This window comes from the organism of the source record quoted next, unplaced genomic scaffold (assembly GCF_019419815.1).
Source record: "Pyrus x bretschneideri cultivar Hongxiangsu unplaced genomic scaffold, Pyrus_bretschneideri_v1 Contig11, whole genome shotgun sequence".
In the NCBI taxonomy this organism is placed as follows: Eukaryota; Viridiplantae; Streptophyta; class Magnoliopsida; order Rosales; family Rosaceae; genus Pyrus; species Pyrus x bretschneideri.
The window spans coordinates 5,738,664-5,760,742 of NW_025999402.1; the positions used below are offsets into that span (position 1 = coordinate 5,738,664).

Genomic DNA, 22,079 nt, shown 5'->3' on the forward strand with positions numbered 1-22,079 from the left:
CATAGCACGCAAGCTGTCCAGCTTTAAGGTATTTGAAAACTCTTACTTGTAAAAACCAGGGTTTGGCAATATGGTCCACCAACTTATTCCCTGCAACTTCTCTCTACCATGCTTTTCAAGTCATTAAAATATTGATGCTTTCTTTGCACGCTGTAATCCCATTGATTAGTTAAAGTTAATAAAAATCTTAGTTCTTTATGCGCAGAGAATGCTGCTTCATTATCAAAATGCTAAATTGTTAAGTAATTGTTCACACGTTAATTCTTGATTAATTTGGCAAATATATGAGTGCCAGCAAAGAAGTTAGGCAGGATACACACACACACACTAGAAACTTCTTATTGCTTGTTAGACTACTCCAAGAAAGTCAGAAATAGAGTAGGTATTCCGGTTGCACCTAAGTTTCTCGAGCAATTTCTTGTTTAGTCGAGTACTTCTAATGCCTAATTGAATGCTTTCTATTTCTATTGTGCTAATGTTTTGATTTGTTAGTTAAGTGACAACTTTTATCCCCTTTTTTTATATTAGTTTGGGGTTTCTTAATATTTGATTATCTTCACGATTCTTAGATATGGTTTTTGGTTCAATTTCACAAAATTATGAAAGCACTCAACCTCTGTTTATTGGTCCTTCAGCGTGGGAATAATTTAATTTTGCGCCTTGTTTGGTCTCTAAATTTGGATGGGAATGGGTTGTATGTTGAAGGAAGAAACAAAAAACTCATGTCCAACTTGAAGGTAGAAGATGAGTTATTTATAAAGAAAATACATCCATTCTAATCCAACTCTAATTCCAAAAAAATGAAAAAGCGTTCACTTCTACCTTTTGATATATAGGATTGGAATTGTTTAATTTATTAATCTTGTGAGGGATGCACTTATCCCCATTTGCATTCATCCCATGGGGGGATGCACAAATCTTCATTTGCGAATAACGTATTTTGACCGAATAAAATCATGATTGAACCATTTAATTTATTAATCTTCATTCATATATCACTCCTACAAAAAATCATTCAAATTGGAGATCCTTTAATCATGAATATGTTACTTGGTACCTAAAACGTCAATTTTTGTTCTATAGATTTGAATGATTAAATAACCTCCGATTGAGATGAATTTTTGTAAGAATGATCTTCAAATAAAAATTAAGAAATTAAATAGTTATGATTATAAAATTTGTACAGTCAAGATACGTTATTCAAAATGGAGGAATGAGCTAATCTCCCAAAGTGAAATTTTAGTATTATCCAAGATGGATTAAATTCAAAAAGATAAGTTTGACGTTCGAAATTAAAGTTAGATATTCGTTCCAATTCAATAATAGACACCAAACGAGCAACGCACCATAGTCAATTGGGCTGCGTGGTCTCTCACTAAAACCCACCAAATCAACAGACGGGTCGGCCCATTGGGTTGACCCATTTGTACTTGGGCTATTCAACCCCCAATTTCACTTACCATAATCTCTTGCGTGTTGAACCAGTCGAAGAGGGTCAGAAAACAGAGCCGGTTCGAGCTCCGGAGCATCTTCGGTTCTTCCATTCGCCAGAAATTTTCACTTTCTGCTTCAATCCAGGTACTCTTTTCCTAATTGAATTGTTCATATCTACTATTGTTTTGATTTATAAACTAATGGCCCACTTTTCTGGTTCAGCACGGCCTTTTCTTTTTACTAATTTGGGGTTTTTTACTTGATTATCATTTGAACTATTCGAAATTATTCATCTTTACCAGATTCTTGAAATGGGTTTTGGACCAATTTGTAGAAATCACTCGCTTTTTGTGTATTGGTTGTTCAGTTTCTGGCTCAATTTTCGTGTTTCTGGAATGCCAGAGACATTTTTGCTGGCTGGGAATTTGGTTTCTCTGGAAGTGCTAAAAACGTTTTAGGACAACCAAAAACACTTACATTTGGCAGAAAAACTAACATTGTTTCATGGTCATAGAGGTGCACTTTTCCACGAAGCACTTGAATGTCTACTAAAATAACTTTTGGTAAAAGTGCTTATGAGAATAAGTGCTTCCTATAGTGACCGTCATACTGAAACTTCTGATTAGTTTCTCTCTTCTACCATGTTTTTATTTTTATTTTTTGAAAAATACACCAGAATGGTAGTAAAAAACTCTGCAACTTAAGATAACAGAAAATGATTAACAGAAATAGATACGACATTTATTATAGTGATTTACAAATAAATACAAACTTATTGTTTGAATAAAATATGACAATATAGTACATTAAGTAATGCAGGCATCCATGGTTTTCCTTTCTTCTTAGGCCTTTCCATCTGGCTTCACAGTTAAGGTTTGGCACTCATATTCTGAGACAATGTTCTTGTGGATTCTGTCTATGAAAGCAGCAGCTTTGTTGTCAATCCCGGGCTCAGCCACGAACCGGCCTCTGTCCTCCTCGCTCGGCCAAACCCTCCTTGCACTCATGTAGGAATCCTCCGCCATGTCGTCCCCTCTGTGATTGCGTGGCCTCCTCGATTTGAACATGCTGAAGAATGAGAAGGAGGATTTCTTCTCCCTGTTGCCTGCCATAACTCTTTTTCGACACGAAAAGATAATTAAACACAAAGGTTTAAGTGAGATGAAGAAAGTTCTTAGTACTCACTTTGGTTTGTTGTGACTATTAAGAAGGTGGTGTGTATTTATAGTAGGAGGTGATCCTAGTGGAGAATCTTGGAGGATTCAAACTGCAGCTAAGGAAGTGACTTTGGATGGTTGAGATCACAAATAAGACCAGAGAAAAAAGGAGGTTGAAAAGTACATTTTCTATGGTCCTCTACTTTCTCAACTGACCAAAACAGACTCATAGAATCATTGTCTTTCTCAATTGACCAAAGCAGACTCATACGATTATTGTCACTTTATTTTTCGAAACGAGGCTCAGGTGCGGAGCCTTCCACTGTGGACCGAGACTACACAAAGGTAGAACAAACTGCCATGGAAACTGCAGATGTTGCTGGAGCGGGAGATATTTTTCCAAGTGCCGGGTACACATGACACTTGGTGTTCCCCACCTATTAGCATTTGACATCTTGGATATCCTTCAATCTTATTTTTCAATAAATAAATAAAACTAAATGCTAATAGGTGAGGGAACACCAAGTGTCATGTGTACCCGGCACTTGGAAAAATTTCTCCTGGAGCGGGATGTGCTAGCTTCCTTATTCACTCGAGTTTAAATTATCTTTCCCACAAGAATTTAAAAAAAAAGTACTACTATGAAGATTGCATTAAAATTTACAGATAAATCTTTTAAATAGTGATATTCCTCCTCAAGTTCATTGATAACCATTCCACTCTTTTCATCTTCCAAATCATTTAATTAGCAATGATGATCAGCCAAATCTGACCTGTTTAAGGGATGTAACCTACTTTTTTGTCATAGATGTATAGTTTTATTTGATTAGCTTCGGATTAGCGTACAGAAAAAACCCTATGCCTAGCTACATTTACAAGTTGCAGCAGCTTTTGAAAAAATAGAACTTTAACAAAAAAAACTTTCGGTACTGTTCATTTTAGCGAAAAATCATATTTTTACGTTAAAAAATCAATCTTGGTACTATTCATCTTACCTTTTATTTTGTTATTATCGTTAAAACTCAAAGTTTTCAAGTCCTTTTCATTAGCTTTCCTTTGAAAAAAAAACTATCTAAAGTAAAATGCGATTTGAGGACAAAATTAAGGCATGTACCATGTACAACAATTTGTGTGGAAGAAACCACAACCCCTATTTATGGAACTGACTTGGATTCCAAATAAATTGTAGGCACCACAACCCCAAGCATGCTTTTCATGTCATTAAAATATTGACGGTTTATTTGCAAGTTGTAATCTAATTGATTAGTTAAAGTTGATAAAAATCTTAGTTCTTTATGTGCAGAGAATGATACTTCATTTTCAAAGTGCCAAATTGTTAAGTAATTTTTCACACGTTAATTCTTGATTAAGCAAACAAAATAGTGGATTTGGCAAATATATGAGTGCCACACAGAAGTTAGGCAGGATATATATATATATATGTGTTTGTGTGTATGTATGTATGTATGTATGTATATGTATATACTCTAGAAACTTCTTACTGCTTGCTTGGTAGACTACTCCAAAAAAGTCAGAAATAGAGCAGGTATTTAAGTTTTCTCGAGCAACTTATGGTTTAGTCGACTACTTTTAAAGCCTAATTGTATGCTTTCTATTTCTAATGTGCTAATGTTTTGGTTTGTTGGTTAAGTGACAACTTTTCTCCCCTTTTTTGATGTATTAGTTTGGGGTTTCTTATTATTTGATTATCTTCACAAGATTCTGAGATATGGTTTTTGGTTCAATTTCACAAAATTATGAAAGCACTCAACCTTTGTTTATCGGTCCTTCAGTTTGGGAATACTTTTAATTTTGCGCCGTTTGGTCTCTAAATTTGGATGGGAACGAGTCGTATGTTGAAGGAAGAAATGAAAAACTTATATTCAACTTGAAGGTAGAAGATGAGTTACTTATAAAGGAAATATATCCATTCTAATCCTACTCTAATTCCGAAAAAAAAAATGAAAAAGCGTTCACCTCAACCTTTTAATATACCTAAATTTAATAGGTTATCCATTTCAGTTCTATTATAAAAGCATGGGTCATCGTTTGGCATGTAGGATTGGCACCGTTCAATTTATTTGTGAGGGATGCACTTATCCCCATTTGCATCCACCCTATGTGGGGGATGCACATATCTCCATTTGCGAATAACGTATCTTGACCGAATACGATCACAATCGAACCGTTCAATTTATTAATCTTTATTCAAATATCACTTCACTCCTACAAAAAAATCATCCAAATTAGAAATTCTTTAATCATGAATATGTTACTTGGTACATGAACTGTTAATTTGTTTTATAGATTTGAATAACTAAATCATCTCCAATTGAAATGAATTTTTGTAGGAATAATCTTCAAATAAAAATTAAGAAATTAAATAGTTCCCATTATAAAATTTATGCAGTCAAAATACGTTATTCGAAATTGAGAAATGAGCTCATACCCCAAGACGAAATTCAACTATTATCCAAGATGGATTAATCATTCAAAAAGATAAGTTTCACCTTCGAAATTAAAATTAGACACTCGTTCCAAATCAATGATAGACACCAAACGAGCAACGTCACCAAAGTCAATTGGGCTGCGTGGTCTCTCACTAAAACCCACCAAATCAACAGACGGTTCGGTCCATTGGGTTGACCCATTTGTAGTTGCTAATGGTTTGTGAGCATATGGTATATTGAGAACCATTAGTTTTCTGCCTAAATTGATTTTGAAAACCAAGACAGAAGAATGCATAACCGAAACAGATACTACATTTATTATAGTGATTTACAAATAAATACAAACTTTATTGAGTAAAGTAAGACCATATAGTACATTAAGTGATGCAGGCATCCATGGTTTTCCTTTCTTATTAGGCCTTTCCATCTGGCTTCACAGTTTCTTCTTCAAATTTCTTGCGGATTCTGTCTATGAAAGCCGCAGCTTTGTTGTTAATCCCGGGCTCAGCCACGCACTCGCCTCTGTCCTCATCGCCCGCCCAAACCCTTCCTTCACTCATGTAGGAATCCTCCATCATGTCGTCTCCTCTGCGATCGCGTGGCCTCCCCCATTTGAACATGCTGAAGCATGAGATGGAGGACTTCTTCTGCCTGTTGCCTGCCGTAACTCTTTTTCGGCACGTAAACATAATTAAACACAAAGGTTTAAGTGAGATGAAGAAAGTTCTTAGTACTCACTTTGGTTTGTTGTGACTATTAAGTAGGTGTTGTGTATTTATAGTAGGAGGTGATCCTAGTGAGGAATCTTGGAGGACTCAAACTGCAGCTAAGGAAGTAATTTAATTTTGGATGGTTGAGATCACCAATGAGACCAGAGAAAAAAAAAGGTTGAAAGTACATTTACGATGGTCCTCTGCTTTCTCGCTTGACCAAGACACGCTCATACCATTATTATCTTTCTCAACCGAAGGTACATTTTCTATGGTCCTCTATTTTCTGTAGTTTTATTTGATTAGCTTCGGATTAGCACACATTTTACGACGCATTTAATTAACAGATACCATGCATATGATCTTGTCACCAGAACGAGTAATCCCTCGTGATCTAAAACTTGTTTAGATTAAGATTAAGCGTGTGCTGATCAGTATTTAATGGGGTTTTGTTTACCAAAAAAAATATTATTTGGCCTTCATCAACTTTAAGGAATGAGAAATACTGGAAACTTCATAAGATACTCAAGAATGCATTAGGTAAATACAATTGTAAAAAGTTTCCCAATAGGTTTTGAAAAGACAGATTATATTCACACATCCCAAATTACTTCTCCTATACATTTTTAATTTTTTTAATATTTTCTACACACCACTAACACTTGATAGAAAAATATTAAAAAATTAAAAGGGTGTGGGAGAAGTAATTTCGGGTGTGTGAATATAATCTTCCTTTGAAAAATAGCTTTGGTTCATGCATTGGTTAATAATTAAAGGTCGGCATCCCCTCCTTTCCTTTTTTCATTCGTACAAACAAATCATAGTCCGACACATGTATAAAAACTTTTTCTTTTGCTGGTTTTATAACCGTTTCAATATTTGTGTCAACTTGTGATTTGTTGCGATTTGCAGTTAAGTATAAATGGCGACAGTAAAAGTTTCTAGTTTTGTCTCATAGCACGCAAGCTGTCTAGCTTTAAGGCATCTGAAAACTCTTACTAATAAAAGCCAGGGTTTGGCATGCTCCACCAATTTATTCCCTGCAGCTTCTCTCTACCAATTTATTCCCTGCAGCTTCTCTCTACCATGCTTTTTAAGTCATTTCCCAAGAAGGAAAACTAATGAAAAATCTAAAAAAAAATTTAGTTTTAATAAAAAATGACAAATAAAGGTGTAGTGAATAGTACCAGGAAAAGGTAAAAATGTGGTTTTTTGTTAAAAATGAACAGTACCAGAAGTGTTTCGTTAAAACTTCCTTAAAATATTGATGGTTTCTTCACAAGTTGTTATCCCATTGATTAGTTGAAGTTGATAAAAACCTTAGTTCTTTATGTGCAGAGAATGATGCTTCATTTTCAAAGTGCCAAATTGTTAAGTAATTGTTCACACGTTAATTCTTGATTAAGCAAACAAAATAGTGGATTTGGCAAATATATGAGTGCCACACAGAAGTTAGGCAGGATAAATATATATATATATATATATATATATGTATATATATATGTGCGGATGATCGTAAGCAGCAGCAGCAGCAGCTACAACAGCAACAAGAAGAATCTGGGCCTGCCCCAGTTTCCACTGAACTGAACAGTGCTACTACACTTGCAGATCAGGATCAACGGAAGGCTTTGAAATTTGGGTTTTCTTCTAAAGGTGGCACCTCTAAGTCTAAGGGACGCGTATTGATCGTAACTGTTCATGTTGAAGATGAGTTTGATTTAAGAGGAAGTTGATTTATGGTGGTTATTTGAGATGTCTTTTGTTTGCTTTCATTGCTTGGCTATAAGACTTAAACTATTACTGCCACCGTCAACACTTTTCTATCTATTAGACCGGGAACTCTGCATATCGCACTCTGAACTTTGACAAAATAATTAGAATAAATTGTAACAAGGATCCCTTAACTTTAATCAAATTGGAGCAATGATCTCTCATTAAGCTATTACCATTTATTGAATTTTGTGAATTGTATATTCATCATGAAAAGAACGAAGTACAAGAGACAGCCAATATATATGTGCTAGAGGGAAGAAACAAGACCTTGATAGGAGCATATTTAGGCGACTTACTTAGCTTGTTTTCGTGCATCTATGTTGTTAATTCATAGTTGTTTTAGTAGTTTAAGCCATTTTCGTGTGTTTTTAGGTTCATATGGCTAAGGAAGCAAAAAGATGCATTTTGGAGCATTTTGGAGCAAAATTGGGCTTGGAATGGATAGCATATGCTTGGAGCCAAAGTGTTGGACGAATTTGAAAGCCTTGTATGCACTTTGGACATAAAACAAAGGGCCTAGCCCAATCAAACAATCCTTTGAGCCATGCAAAACCTCTAGCCCAATCAACAACCCTTAGCCACATGCATTCACACACACATGCACTTACTCTTTCATCATTGCACCACCAATTCAACACATGCATTTCCACTTTCCTACTTCATCATTTCAACCACATATTCACCCACATGCACTCTAATCATTCAACACATGCATTCACACACCAACAACCTAGCTCTTTTTCCATCATTATTTCATCCACATGCACTCTCAATCATAACAACCACATTCACTCTTAAACAATCACCCACTTATTCTCCCATTCCCCCTATAAAAACCCATGCATTCATACACAAAAAACACATCTCATTTTCATACACAAGACACCACAAACACATCCAATCTTTCCCTTTTGCCGCAAATCCCCTTCCATTTCTACACAATCTCTTCTCGGCTTCATTCCATTCCATACACTCTCCCATTCGCAGAAACCATTCAACCTTAGCCGCTCCACCTTCATTTACAACACACTTGGAGCACCAACACCGAAGGCAACTCTTAAGGGATTTCGACATCAGTTTTGCTTCAAGGGTTCTTTCTTCTTAATCCTATGTTCACTCATGTTATATATTTTTATGTCAAACCTTTTGTAAACATGAAGTGTAACTAATCTCTCTCTAGGGATTCGATGTAGCCTTGCAAGATTGTCATGTAGTTAATTCAGAATTCTCATTTAATCTATCTATTTCTTGTTTCATTCTCCGATTTAATTGTGACTTAGTGTGTTGATTTTAATGCTTGATCATCATTTGAATTAACCACAGGTTGTTTAGCCAAGATTAAAGCACACATCATGCATAATCTTGGTGGATATGTGAATGAATGAAGGGAATGTTTTGCAAACATCCTGTCGAGTGTTCCCTTTGGTTTTGTGAAAGTTTCTTGTGCACTACATATTCTTGATTAGGAACCAAAGTTGCACATCACAATTAGGCTCATGATTAGAGACATTTGATCAAATCCACACATCATATGGTTGATCATATCTAAGTGAAACAAACTCAAGAAATAGGTAGATGGATGCGTATAATCTGATTCAACAAGCATGGCCTTGGGTTAGCAATGGTAAAATCGAATCCCTAGCTTCATCTCCATTGGTACTATCTCATTTTATTAGCTGTTGATTCATTCATTTTGTGTTTACTTCATTTCTTTATGCTTTCAAGGTACAACAACAAATCTGCCTACATTGATTAGTTTTATTTCTCTAGTAAAGAGTTCTTGCAAAACAAGTGATTATATAGGTCCAATTAGTCCCTGTGGATTCGACACCCTTACTTGTGCCATTATACTAAACATATTCTAGCATGAAGAAGGAAAACATCAATCAGACCTCTACCCCTCCTTGATTTACGCCTAAAAGCTAACAAAACAAGTAAGATACACATCCCTTGAATTAAGGGAATTGACAACAAGGGACAATTGGTGATACCCATGCTCAAGGTGGCAGAAATCAGCCACTCTACACGGTACATCACACTATTACCCTAAAACTAGGTTAACAACTTTGTACAGTGAACATACAACCTAGCCCTAGTTGACATACTTCTTCCAATACTCCCCCTCAAGCTAGATCAAAGGGATTAATTGATCCAAGCTTGAACTAAAGACGCTGAAAATTAGCAGATGTCAATCCTTTTGTGAAAATATCTGCAAGTTGATCATGACTGCGTGTGTAGTGAGTATTGATCACCTTGGACTGAACTTGATTTCGAATGTAATGACAATCAACTTCAATATGTTTAGTTTGCTCATGGAATACCGGATTCGATGCAATGTGCATCACAACCTGATTATCACAGTGTAGGGACAAGGGTTGCTGATGAGAAAAACCTAAGTTCAACAGAAGGCTTTTGAGCCAAATAAGTTCATAAGCAGTCGACGCCATAGCACGATACTCTGCCTCTGTGCTAGAGCGTGCAACAACACTTTGTTTCTTGCTTTTCCAGGTAACTAGGCTGCCTCCCACAAACGTACAAAATCCAGTAGTAAACTTGCGATTGAGAGAATTTCCTGCCCAATCAGCATCGGTATAGCCTGAGATGTGAGTGTGACTATTGTTGCGCATAATAATTCCTCTACCAATGGAACCCTTGAGATAACAAAGCACACGATGAACAATCTTCAAATGATCCATGCTTAAAGAGTGCATAAACTAGCTAACAAGGCTGACGGCATATGATATATCAGGAGGTGTGATAGTCAAATAAATGAGTTTGCCAACCATTCTTTGATAGTAGCTTAAATTGGGAATATGATCACTGTGAGTTTTCAGCTTCAAGTTGTTATCCAAGGGGGTGCAAGCAGGCTTGCAATCTGTCATTTTTGCTTCGTGAAGAAGATCCATAACATACTTACGTTGGTTGAGGAAGAAACCTCTGTGAGAGTGTGCCATCTCGATGCCCAAAAAGTATTTAAGAGTGCCAAGATCCTTGATAGCAAACTTGTTGTTGAGATACTATTTAAGAGCATTAATCTCTGACATATTATCACACGTCATAATTAGATCGTCAACTTAAATGAGCACAATGAGTTTACCTACCGAGCTAGAGCAAACAAATAGGGAGGAATCCACAATACGTCGACAAAAACCAACCCTTTCTACAACATTATGCATGTGGACTTTGCTTGAGACCATAAATGGATTTATGAAGTTTGCACACCATTTCTGGGTTGTTTGATTGAGGATGACTTGGGGGAAGCTTCATGTAAACCTCTTCTACAAGTTCACCGTGCAAAAAAGCATTTTTAATATCCATTTGAAAAAGAGGCCATGCATTGTTAATTGCAACTAACAACAACACCCTAACAATGTTCATTTTTGCCATGGGAGCAAATGTGTCCTTATAATCAACCCCATAGGTTTATGTAAAACTCGAGCAACCAAGTGAGACTTATTCCTTTTGATCGTGCCATCTGGATGAAACTTAGTTTTGTACACACAACGGCTCCCTATTGCCTTTTTTCCTTTTGAAAGTTTCACTATGGTCCATGTGTTGTTTTCATGGAGAGCTTGAAGCTCTTCTGCCATAACAATTCTCCAGTCACTATGAAGATTGGCTTCTTGAAAACTTTCTCATTAATGGCACTTAGGAATGTAGCAAAAGAAGATGAGACTTTGCTATAATCAATAACATCAGTCACGGGATACCTGGTAGTGTAGGTCACGTAATCATGCAACTTGGATGGAAGTTTCCTCTCACGTGCAGGATTGTGACGATCTGGAGAAGGTTGAGCTGCAGGTAATTGAACAATATCATGGTTTGAAGGATCACTGGAGGGTGGAGGTTGAGTCTCTGATGAAAAAGAGGTTTCATCTTTAAGATGTTCCACCAAGAGAAGATTAACATCATCTGGCACATGATCACTAGGAATGCATGTTGGACCTTCTCCATTTGGATATGGAATTGGAAATAAATCCAGCAAATGCTCCCCCTATCTAGAGTAATTCAGTGATTGTGAGAAGTAAGGAACATGTTCTTCAAATTTAACGTCCCTTGAAACAACCATTTTTCTAGTTGTTGGATTATAGCACTTGTAACCTTTTTGGGTAGATGAATAACCTAGAAAGACACATTTGGCAACCAATGGTCTAGCTTGTCATGATTTTGTGCTTGAATGTGAACAAAGCATGTACATCTAAAGACTCTCAAATGGGATAAGTTGATCTTTCTAATTTTCAAGACCTCATAAGGTGATTTAAAATTCAACACTTTACTAGGCAATCTATTGATGAGATATGCCACAGTAAGGACTCCTAGGGACCAAAATTTCTTGGGCACATTCATGTGAAACATAAGAGCTCTAGCTTCTCAAGTAGATCTTTATTCTTCCTCTCGGCCACCCCATTTTCTTGGGGTGTTCCAACACAACTTGTATAGTGTAATATACCATGTGTGCTCAAGTAGTGTGACATGTTATGGGACATATATTCGGTGCCATTATTTGATCGTAAAACATGAATTTTTGAAGCAAATTGTGTGGTTACAAGTCTATGAAAATCTTGAAAAACTTCCATCACGTCACTTTTAAATTTCAAAAGGTATAACCAAGTGATCCTTATGAAATCATCCACAAAAGTTACAAAATATTTGTATCCATCAAAAGACTCTAGGATTGGTCCCCAAACATCGGAATACACGATTTCAAAAGGATTACTAGCCCTAGACAAAGAGGGAGTATATGGTAATTTAGTAAACTTAGAGAAGTGACAAACATCACAAGGACTTGTAACTTTGCAGAGGTTTAGGAACAAGGTGGATATGACTTTTCAAAAGGATGTGCTAGTCATTGGTGCCAAAGTTGTTGTTCTTGAGCTAAGCTTGAAGTGACTTGAAAAAACTTGGGAACTTGAATATGCTTGGAAAGATAGTAGAGACCATTTAAGAAAAATCTTTCAGCAATCGTCTTCTTGGTGACTAAATCCTGAAAAATCACATTTTTTTTTTTAGAGAAAATAGCAAGACAATTTAATGAGTTTGTGATCTAGCCAACAGATAAAAGTTGAAAAGGGAATGAAGGAACATAAAGAGCCTCAGACTCGACATCACTTGAGATCAAATGCGTTTTTCCTTTTCCTACAACCATAGCATCTTTGTCATTGGCAACTGACACTTGAGATGGAATTGAAAGTTTTTCAAAATTATGAAAGTTGGTAAACTTGTTAGTCATATGATCAGTGGCTCCAGAATCTATAATCCAATAATCATGCACATTACCAATGTTAAGAGCAGTTGAGAAGGAGTGTAAGATACCTGGGATGTCCAACTGTACCACGCCTTCATTTCTAACCAGGAAGCCAGCAAATTGTCATAGTAGTGCAGTTTGATTATTGTCACACTAATTTGGTGGTCCTTCACTATCTCCAAGGCCTTGTTTCTTATGAAGAAATGCAGCAAACTCGTTAATCAGTGCAGCTGGATTAGTGGTGAACTTCAGTGCTCATTCGGAAGAAGTTGTGGCAGCATGATTTGCCTTGTAAGAAGGGTTGTACGAGCCTTTAGATACACCATTGTTATCCCTAGGAAACTTTGATTTTAGCTTTGGATGAAGAATCCAGCATTGGTCTCTTGAGTGCCCACCAGCATCACAATGGCTACATTTTAAGCCAATTTTCTTTCCTTTATAGCCCATCTCTTCACCAAGTTTGTGGTTAGAGAAGTAAGCCCTAGCTTCTGGTATATTTGCCTTTACTTCCACGGTCATGACTTTCCTTCAAACCTCTTCTCTTTGAATTGTGGCACACACACTTGAAAAAGAAGGCAAGTTGGGATTCATGAGGATCTGGCTTCAAAGATCTTCAAATTCAGGGCTCAGGCTTGCTTGGAGTTGGAATATTTTGTCCTCGTCGACTCTCTTAGTTAGCACAGCAACATCGATGGTGTGTGGTCGATACACATTCAACTTGTTCCACATAGTGGTCAGCTTTCCAAGATGTTGCACAAATGGCTTCCCTTCCTATTGCAAGCCAGCAATATCCTTCTTCTACTGAAACACACAAGCCGCATTGTTCTTATTTCCATACATTTCCTTGAGATTTTTCCAAAGAGTCATGGAGGATTCAGCATAGCTGAAAATTTATGCAATCTTACTATCCATGGAATTGAGTAACCACGACATGACCAACTGGTCTTTGCATAGCCAAGCATCATAATCCGGTGAGGTAATCTCAGGCGTTGGGATAACACCATTGACATAACCAAGCTTTGATCGTCCTCCCAGAGCAAGAGAAACTACTCTCTCCCATGGAAGGTAGTTAAATACATTTAGCAAGACAGAACTAAGACGTTGATTTGGGTTGATATCAACATCTGAATGTGGTGATGATGGAGCAACATGGGAGCCGTCTCTTTCCAAATTCACTGAGCTCTCTTCAGTCATGTTTGGAGGACAAGAAGAAGCTCACAAATCTCTCAAGAAAAACCACAGAGACAGTCCGATTAGGGTCACTGCTCTGATACCATACTGAATTTTGTGAATTGTATATTCATCATGAAAAGAACAAAGAACAAGAGACAACCAATATATATGTGCTAGAGGGAAGAAACAAGACCTCCTACCCTTCCTTGATTTACGCCTAAAAGCTAACAAAACAAGTAAGATACACATCCCTTGAATTAAGGGAATTGACAACAAGGGACAATTGGTGATACCTATGCTCAAGGTGGCAGAAACCAGCCACTCTACACGGTACATCACACTATAATCCTAAAACTAGGTTAACAACTTTGTACATTGAACATACAACCTAGCCCTAGTTGACATACTTCTTTCAATACCATTGGTCCCTCAACCCATCAAAATGTGTAGTTATGGTCTTTTTCGTCAACTTCGTCAGAATTTTGTCAAAATGAGTTATGTTAGAAGGACCATTGCTAAAATTGGGTTAAAGTTTGAGGGACCAATGCTCCAATTGGGTTGAAGTTGAGGGACCATTTATCCAGTTAAATTATGTGGCCTACGAAACCAGTTATACGCAATTGTGTTGCATGAGATGTAAGATCATTTTTATAGGTTTACCAATCGGAGTTAAAAACATCGATGCCTATGAACAACGATTGGTTTGTAACGATTGTTTATTCTTGTACTTTTCAAAATCAAATATATTGAATCGAAGCGAAAAATGGATTTACAAAAAATAGAAAACGAGATTAGATAAAATCCGTCTGTACATTATTAAGTTACTAAAGCATCGGAGTCGGATTACATGACAATATTTTGATCTAATACAAATCTCCAACTTATAAGTTTCTGAAGCTAACAAGATACACAGAACCAGAACGGTACAGCGTTAGGCAGCTTCGGCAAATCCAACTTGAAGGTCACCAAAGTCGAAAACCGTGTGGTACGGCCCCATGAATACATCTCCGAGAATCCTGCAGGCATATAGTCAGCTAAGACATAAACCCTACTGAAAATGCAGTTAAGCTGGATAATTGGTAAAGGTTTATGCTAACATACCACAGAGGACCGGTTGGAGGAGGGATATCATAAGCTGTAAACCCGCTGATACAGACTTCAGCGACGCCTTCACCAGTTTTCAGAACATACTGCAGAAAACATGGGAAATGGTTGCAGAGTTTAACCAATAATTAGTTCTCCGATAACAGCTCCAAGTCCGTGATAATGTTACTAGCGCAAGAAAGCATCAATTACGGGAGTAAAATCTGTAGGACTGTCGAAATCTAACCTGGTCGGGAGTGAGAACGAAAGGTTTATCTCCGATGGTGAAGGTAACGTTTGGCATGCTCGAAAGGCTACTGCACTCGACTATTGATTCTCCTGCTGGACTTGGGAGGCTCTCGCAAAGCTGTTACAATTGACACCGAAACCAAAACTCAATACAAGTTATACAACTCGCAAATTTATTCCAAATTTTGGCTTCTTAGCAATTCATGCTCACCTCACTAAGGTAGCTAAGCACTTTCTCTTTTGTTCCTTTTTGTTTCAGCTGATTCTGAGCCCAAACAACAGCCATCTCACAAGCTGTGCACAAAGCACCATTGCTGACAGATGATCCCTCCTTGCTTTCCTTCTCAACCACTGTTTCAATCCCCGTGCTGCCCAAAATTCGGTTTCACCATTAAAAGATGTATTGTGTCAAAGTGCGTTATATGTCTATGCAGATCCAGATGAAGGGTTTTGACACGTGCGTTATATGTCTATGCAGATCCAGATGAAGGGTTTCCTGTCAAAACCCTTCATCCAAACCCAGTTGATATAACAAGTTCCAGCTTTTCTGGTGTACTTAAACAAGAAAAGCTTTTTTCCCTAAGAATTTGCTGTAAAAATTGCATAACATAGTTTAAAATGCGTGTATGGCTGACGGGATCAGAAGATTATCGCCAAAACATGGAAAACAAGGGAGATAATTTAAACTATGAAGAGTATACTAACCTCACATACTTAGACCCATTGAAAATACATAAACCAAGCTGCTTACAAACTTGGCCAGGTTGTGCCTGCAGATTGCAGACAATGATATGATCCTTAAATCCGACCTTCGGTAATCCTTAAACCTTAAATCAAAGTTAAGGATAAAAAGCAACTTACCCCTGATATCAGAAGATCCCATATCAGGTCTCCGTACTGAGCCACGACTGTCTTACATTCTGCACTCACTACTCCTTCAGCTCCGATAGCATGGTTAAGCACTGTCACAGTAGTCTGCAAAACAAAAAGAGCAAATGTAAAACCAAGCCTTGAGTATTTTCGAAAATTAAGCTATAGTAGACAAAGATGGAAGCACGTACTGTTGGACCGATGAGCAAGGACGTTCCTGAATCCACAATAGCAGCACAACCGCCCTCACATACACCTAAAATCGGACAACAAGAACAATCAATGACAAGAAAAATACTGCTAAGTTTCTCCTCCAAAACTAATAGATGGGAATTTTTTATGATCAAACAAGGTAACAAAACACGGTGCTACTGACTCACCCGTTGACTGGTTACCGATTATAAGATCACCCATTTCGAACTGAAAACAAAGAAAATGTGTTTACTTATCAGATTTCTAACTACAAGAATACATAACAAAATAAGATATACAGAGTTTAAAAACATAATTTTAGTCACCTGCCAGTAACCCTTTTTAGTAACTGGAACATAGGTGTGCTTCCCTTTGTAATGATTTGGGTCCATTCCACCGAAAACAAGTTCACCTCCTACATCTGAATTTGTGTCTCGATTAAGCCAGAACGAGAAGACATCATCGCTTAAAAGATCTTGTTCTGACATGGTTTGCCTGTAATATTAAGATTAATCTACTATAATCTGTGCAACTGTATATTTTCGAGAGAAAACATCTAAATTAAGATTTATTCATAGGGAAAACATTAAAGTACCACACTGGTGTAGCATTCCCAACAGAAATTTCTTGGAATCCAAGGCCAAGAAGTCCATCAAACTTTGCTATAACGAATGTGAGACTTGCTTCTTTTGTGGCCTCAATGAACTCCTGCGTTTACAAAGTCAGTAAATAATGGTTACAATCATTGCAGCTTAGGCACGATAGAAACCGAATCTGAAAGTGAAAACCAAGAACAAAACAAAAGCAAAACCCCACTTGATTTTTGACGACAAGGTCTCCAACTTCAACATTGTCTTGACTGAAGAAACCGGAAATTGATCCGCTTCCATATGTTATTGAAGCAGACGTCCCTGAACCACAAGGAAACCATTACAATCTGATCTTGCATTTCACAAAAGGAAACAACTTTAAACTGATACCACGCTTACCAATTGCGGTATATGTGCTGGACTTGCTTGACTTGTACCGAGTGTGGAAATAGCACGCAAGCTGCATGAAATTATGAAACAATACGTGATTTTCTGCAAACCAAATTATGGAAATTGATAAGCCAAGAGTAAGCACAACTTACAGAGAAGTAACATTTTGAAGAAGGAACCCAAAGATTGGAGCTTCCAGTGTCAAATATGACAGTGAAGTTCTGAGGAGGTGAGCCGATTCCAATCACCCCATAGTACTGAGCATCCAAGTAATTCTTCAGAGGTACGATACCTTCGTCTGAACTACCCAAATCCTGAGGCTTTCCCATCCTTGCTGTCCTTGCAGCTTTGATGGTTTGAAGATCCAACGGTCGCTTCTTCAGACCAATTCTGACTAGTCCATTGGAGGAAGAAGGAAGAAGTGAAGAGATTAAGGCCCATAAGTAGACAGCCACCAAGAGATGTTTGTGCCGCATGTTTACAGACTTCCTGTAGAAAAAAAGTAACAATTAGTAAGATGTTTACAGCCACCATATCTATCAACACAGTTAGGATCATCAAGAGGCTTGTAACTCAAGTCGTTAAAGAACATGTTGGGAGTTGATGAGTTTTTATGATTTCCAATTTCAAAGGGCTTTCAACTAAATGGTTAAAAAGTGTTTACCCTGCACCAAATTCTTGTGTTCAAATCCCCTCTCCAATATCGCTTGTACGAAAATAATTTCCAATTTCAATGAGTTTAACTAGAACAAGAAGTAAATTGCTTTTGGGTAAGCTAAAATGTAAGTTAGTAGAATAGGAACTTAGAAGCAGAACAAGCTAGGGTTACTGACCAAGTAAGAAAGATCACTTGTAAAAATTCGAAGCTGAAATTATAATCATATCACTTCACTTCTGTTGTAAGATAATATTACACACATACAAAACGAACCCATCTTTATAGACACGAGTTAGACCAGTTGGTCAGACGGTATAAAATAATATTGACCTGAATAGAATATCACCTTATCAACGGAAGGAAAAACCCCATCTCGAGAAACTGAGCAAAACATTACACAAGATGCTACTGCTATATATGCATAAGAAATCATGAACTACTCATGTGACTGATGAAATAACTTGATTAATTCTTTTGGTTATTTCTTGAGAAACCACAAATTAAAGCAGATGGTCACGATGATCATGAAGATTTAGTGATTAGTGCTCAAACCTTGATCAGCAATTAGATGATGAGCCAAGAAGAAGAAGAAGCATCCAGAAGATGAAAATATAATCCACAAAGGTAGGAGATCACTTTCCTTCTTATAGTGGTCCATACAGAGACAACACCATTGGTTACTCACAAGGCCACGCGCCTTTCCATGCTCGTGAAAATCAACAGTACCCTGCTAATTTGTAATTTGGAGAAATAAATTGGGAGGGCTACGGGATTATGGCAACTCTCACACTAGATAAGTTTGCGGGCGTTGAATAGGACCAAAATATAAGGAATTTTATGATTTTGTGAGGGATCCAAACAACCAATTATGTGGTCAGGTTAGCTCTACACACAAGGTTTTCTCCCTTAGCATGGACTAAAAGCAATTTCAAGATCGTTCAACTACCGATGTCATAATTTCAATATTTAACGAAAAAAAATACATAATTGGTTTATTTATTAGATAACTGATAAACGTGCTGATCCAACATTGCAAGAAGAAAAAAAAGAATGAGACAATTGAAAAGGAAAGTTAAAGTAAGAAAGTTGTCAGCAATTCTTTCATAATAACCTGATTGAAACAAAAAGAGACAGAAAAATTAAGTGAAAAAAACTGGATTTCAAAGGAAGAGTAAAGAGTTTGGGTGGAAGGAAAGGTAGTACGTACGTTTCTACGGGCATGGCCATGCAGTTGTTTCTGATGAGAAGCTACCGAGAAGTTTCATAGATAACGAGACGCGGACACGAAGGAGGGTGGTGGGGGTGTGGGAATCAAAATTGAAACTCTTGTCCTTTTGCAGATAATACTCAACAACCAATCTGGCAATCATCAATTTCCAAACTACAACTAACAAATTTGGTGAGAAATACAATAAACAAATTAAAAGATTAAGAGTCAAATTGCACACTGTCGAGAGTATGAATGACAGATCGAAGAAAAGAGGAATTTTACATGTGTTTATGAGTAATTGAGTTACTCCTCATATTGTCGATTAGTTTTATAGTTCGACTTTGTTCGACTTATTATAAGTAGTAAATAGCTTAACTTTTAGGTCTCATCTGGGGAATTGACACTGAAATGGGAGAGGGGCGTAGATGGATAGGGTACACCATCGTGGTGGTGTTCGAACACAACCTCATGTGAAGCGAAATTAACAAGTAATATTGTATTATTAGACAGAAACAACATAGGATAATGGTGTACCTGACATATCTAAATTTCTCTTCATAAATGTACAATGAAATTGACGTGCCAAATAATACTTTATCTCCAAGTGGTATCTTATAGTGATAGTTATACTAATAAAGAAGTTATACTCATGACTAAAAAAACGAGCCCAAAAGAATTATAATACATGTCTCAGTCTTCACATGAAGAAAAAGAACCCAAAAGAACTCAATTCAAGGAGAAAGAAGAGACCTCGACACTTGTATGGATTGCATGCAGCCCATAAATTTTAATTTTGGGTCATTAGCCCATATTTTTGGAGATAGTAAGAGTGTGACACGTGGTACTAGTTGCCGATGTTCCATCATCCTATAAATAAACTGTCAGTTTTGGAAGAGATTTTTCAATGTGACTGGAACACAGGGTGATACATCACATGTTACTATATAAATGGCGTGATATGTGTATTAAAAAGTTAATAACTTAAAAAATAAATTTTATCACCACTTGCATAAAAACATGTGATGTACCCTCGTGTTCCCGTTATAATAAAAATTTTCTCCAATTTTGAAAGAGATTTGGGACCCAACCCGAACCAAATTGCATTATGCAACCCAATTTACATGTCCCACTTGTGATGCAGAATTGCAAATCCCCACTAAAGTGTAAAGACGAATAAGGACATTGTTTCCTTTCATGTTTTGACAAATTGACATCGGAATTTCAGCTGCAAAAACAATATGGCAAAAATAATACGACGAACTCCACAGAAATGCTAATCCCAATTGTCCTAAAATTAGTACTAATTAGTTGCTTTGTGTGGATTATGTCATTTAAATGTGGTTTTAGATGTGCGGATGAGTTGAAGTGAGCAAATACGAAATACGCTTGAAACTCGTATCTGTATAATTAATTATGATTTGACGTGTTGGTCTAAGTCATTGATTAAAACTGAATATATGTAATGAAAATTAAGATAACATAACATGTCAAATTATTTGACATGACAACGTTATTAGCTATTGATGGTAGTAATCAAACAAAAATATGTTAATGTAACGAATATTTTGTTTCTTGTAATAGATGTCTCTCTCTCTCTCTCTCTCTCTCTCTATGCTGACTAAGCTAAATAGTTGTTGATTTATAACCTCATGACCCATAAAAATGGAGAGATTTTTAATGTGCCCAATAGGAAGAATGCGCAGTTAGAAGGACAACTAATTGAGTCTGCATCAATGGACTTTAAGGGGGTTATAAGTATCTCTATGGGAGACAAAAATGAGGGTCGAGTCTTTGCGAGTTTATCCCAAACAAAGCAAAGCAAACCTCTTCCAGGTCTTGGTCAGGAAGATGCGGATAAAACGCCAATAGCCTATTGTTAGCTTCTACTGAAGCCTAAGACAAGGAGTATTAAAGCTTAATAAAAGCGTAAGTCCCTCCCTTCCCCCTCCCCGAAACCCGATGCTCCTTCAGTACGGTCCTAGCAAAGATATCCACAGGATGGTTCGTTTTGTTCAGATATTCACGGCCTAGAAATACTGGATTCTCGTTCGAATAGGCCCTAACACAGGCAACAGAGGGGTCTCCCACTTCGATTCCGGGTTTAGGGTTTAGGGCGGTGCAGTACGTTATATGTTATTATATAAATGAAAAGGAGTTTTTTTTTTTTAAGTGTCTCTCCACTTGTATAATGACATGTGGCATGATCGTGTTCGTGACATACTGAAAAATCTCTCCAAAAAAATAACAATTTAATTGAACTTTATAGCGACTTGAACACTAGCAATTGAATGATGTGGGATCAACAACAAATAGGAAGCAAACAAGATCGGTTCAATTGTCTCTCTAATCACGTAAAATGCATATATATATAGGAGATACATTCGAAGACATGAGAAAAATTTAGGTAAGAGAATTCGACATATGCATACGTGTATATATATATGTGTGTATATATATATATAAGTAATTCGGTCTCATCTATAAAAATATAAGATTTTATGTATTTTGGTCGTATCTGACCTTATGCAGTAACGCTCAGTATGAGAAGCTATCCTAATTAATTGAAGATATAACGTAACCCAAGTTGTTTTGTTTTTTATTTGTTGAAACATATAATGTAAGTTTTAGTCCTAAATATATGGCATTTAGAACATATATTATAGGGTGAAGTGCCGATTTAGTCCTTGAACTATCACCTCAGTGAAAATTAGGTCATTGAATTGTTTTTTCGGTAAAATAAGTCCCTAAATTCATAAAAAATTGCTAATTTCATCCATACTATTTTATTCAAAGCTATTTTATCCAATTTTTCGTCAACTTAAGTCACTTGAGACATTTTAGAATGTAATACCATCATTTTATCACCTATAAGTCATTAACATTTTATATAGGTTG

At 36.8% G+C, this 22,079-nt stretch overlaps 1 protein-coding gene and 1 long non-coding RNA gene across 3 annotated transcripts; one reads left to right on the forward strand and one right to left on the reverse strand.

The window, feature by feature from the left end:
* Positions 1-1,431: 1,431 nt before the first annotated feature.
* Positions 1,432-2,888, forward strand: LOC125471870. The gene is made up of 2 exons (XR_007253980.1): positions 1,432-1,578; positions 2,281-2,888. It is a non-coding gene; the product is annotated as an uncharacterized LOC125471870 (long non-coding RNA).
* Positions 2,889-14,733: 11,845 nt separating this feature from the next.
* Positions 14,734-18,894, reverse strand: LOC103955847 (aspartic proteinase). 2 transcript variants are annotated; one of them, XM_009367750.3, is made up of 14 exons: positions 18,527-18,894; positions 17,469-17,805; positions 17,326-17,386; positions 17,153-17,247; positions 16,932-17,044; positions 16,663-16,831; positions 16,525-16,564; positions 16,336-16,400; positions 16,136-16,249; positions 15,980-16,044; positions 15,486-15,642; positions 15,273-15,392; positions 15,044-15,132; positions 14,734-14,958 (listed from the first exon to the last, which is right to left on the reverse strand). In XM_009367750.3, exons 2-14 carry the CDS (start codon positions 17,790-17,792, stop codon positions 14,874-14,876), a joined length of 1,497 nt encoding a protein of 498 aa, XP_009366025.2. In that variant the 5' UTR covers positions 17,793-17,805; positions 18,527-18,894; the 3' UTR covers positions 14,734-14,873. The 2 variants fall into 2 exon arrangements, with proteins under 2 accessions (XP_009366025.2, XP_009366024.2); XM_009367749.3 differs by lacking the exon at positions 18,527-18,894 and adding an exon at positions 18,321-18,461.
* Positions 18,895-22,079: the final 3,185 nt, after the last annotated feature.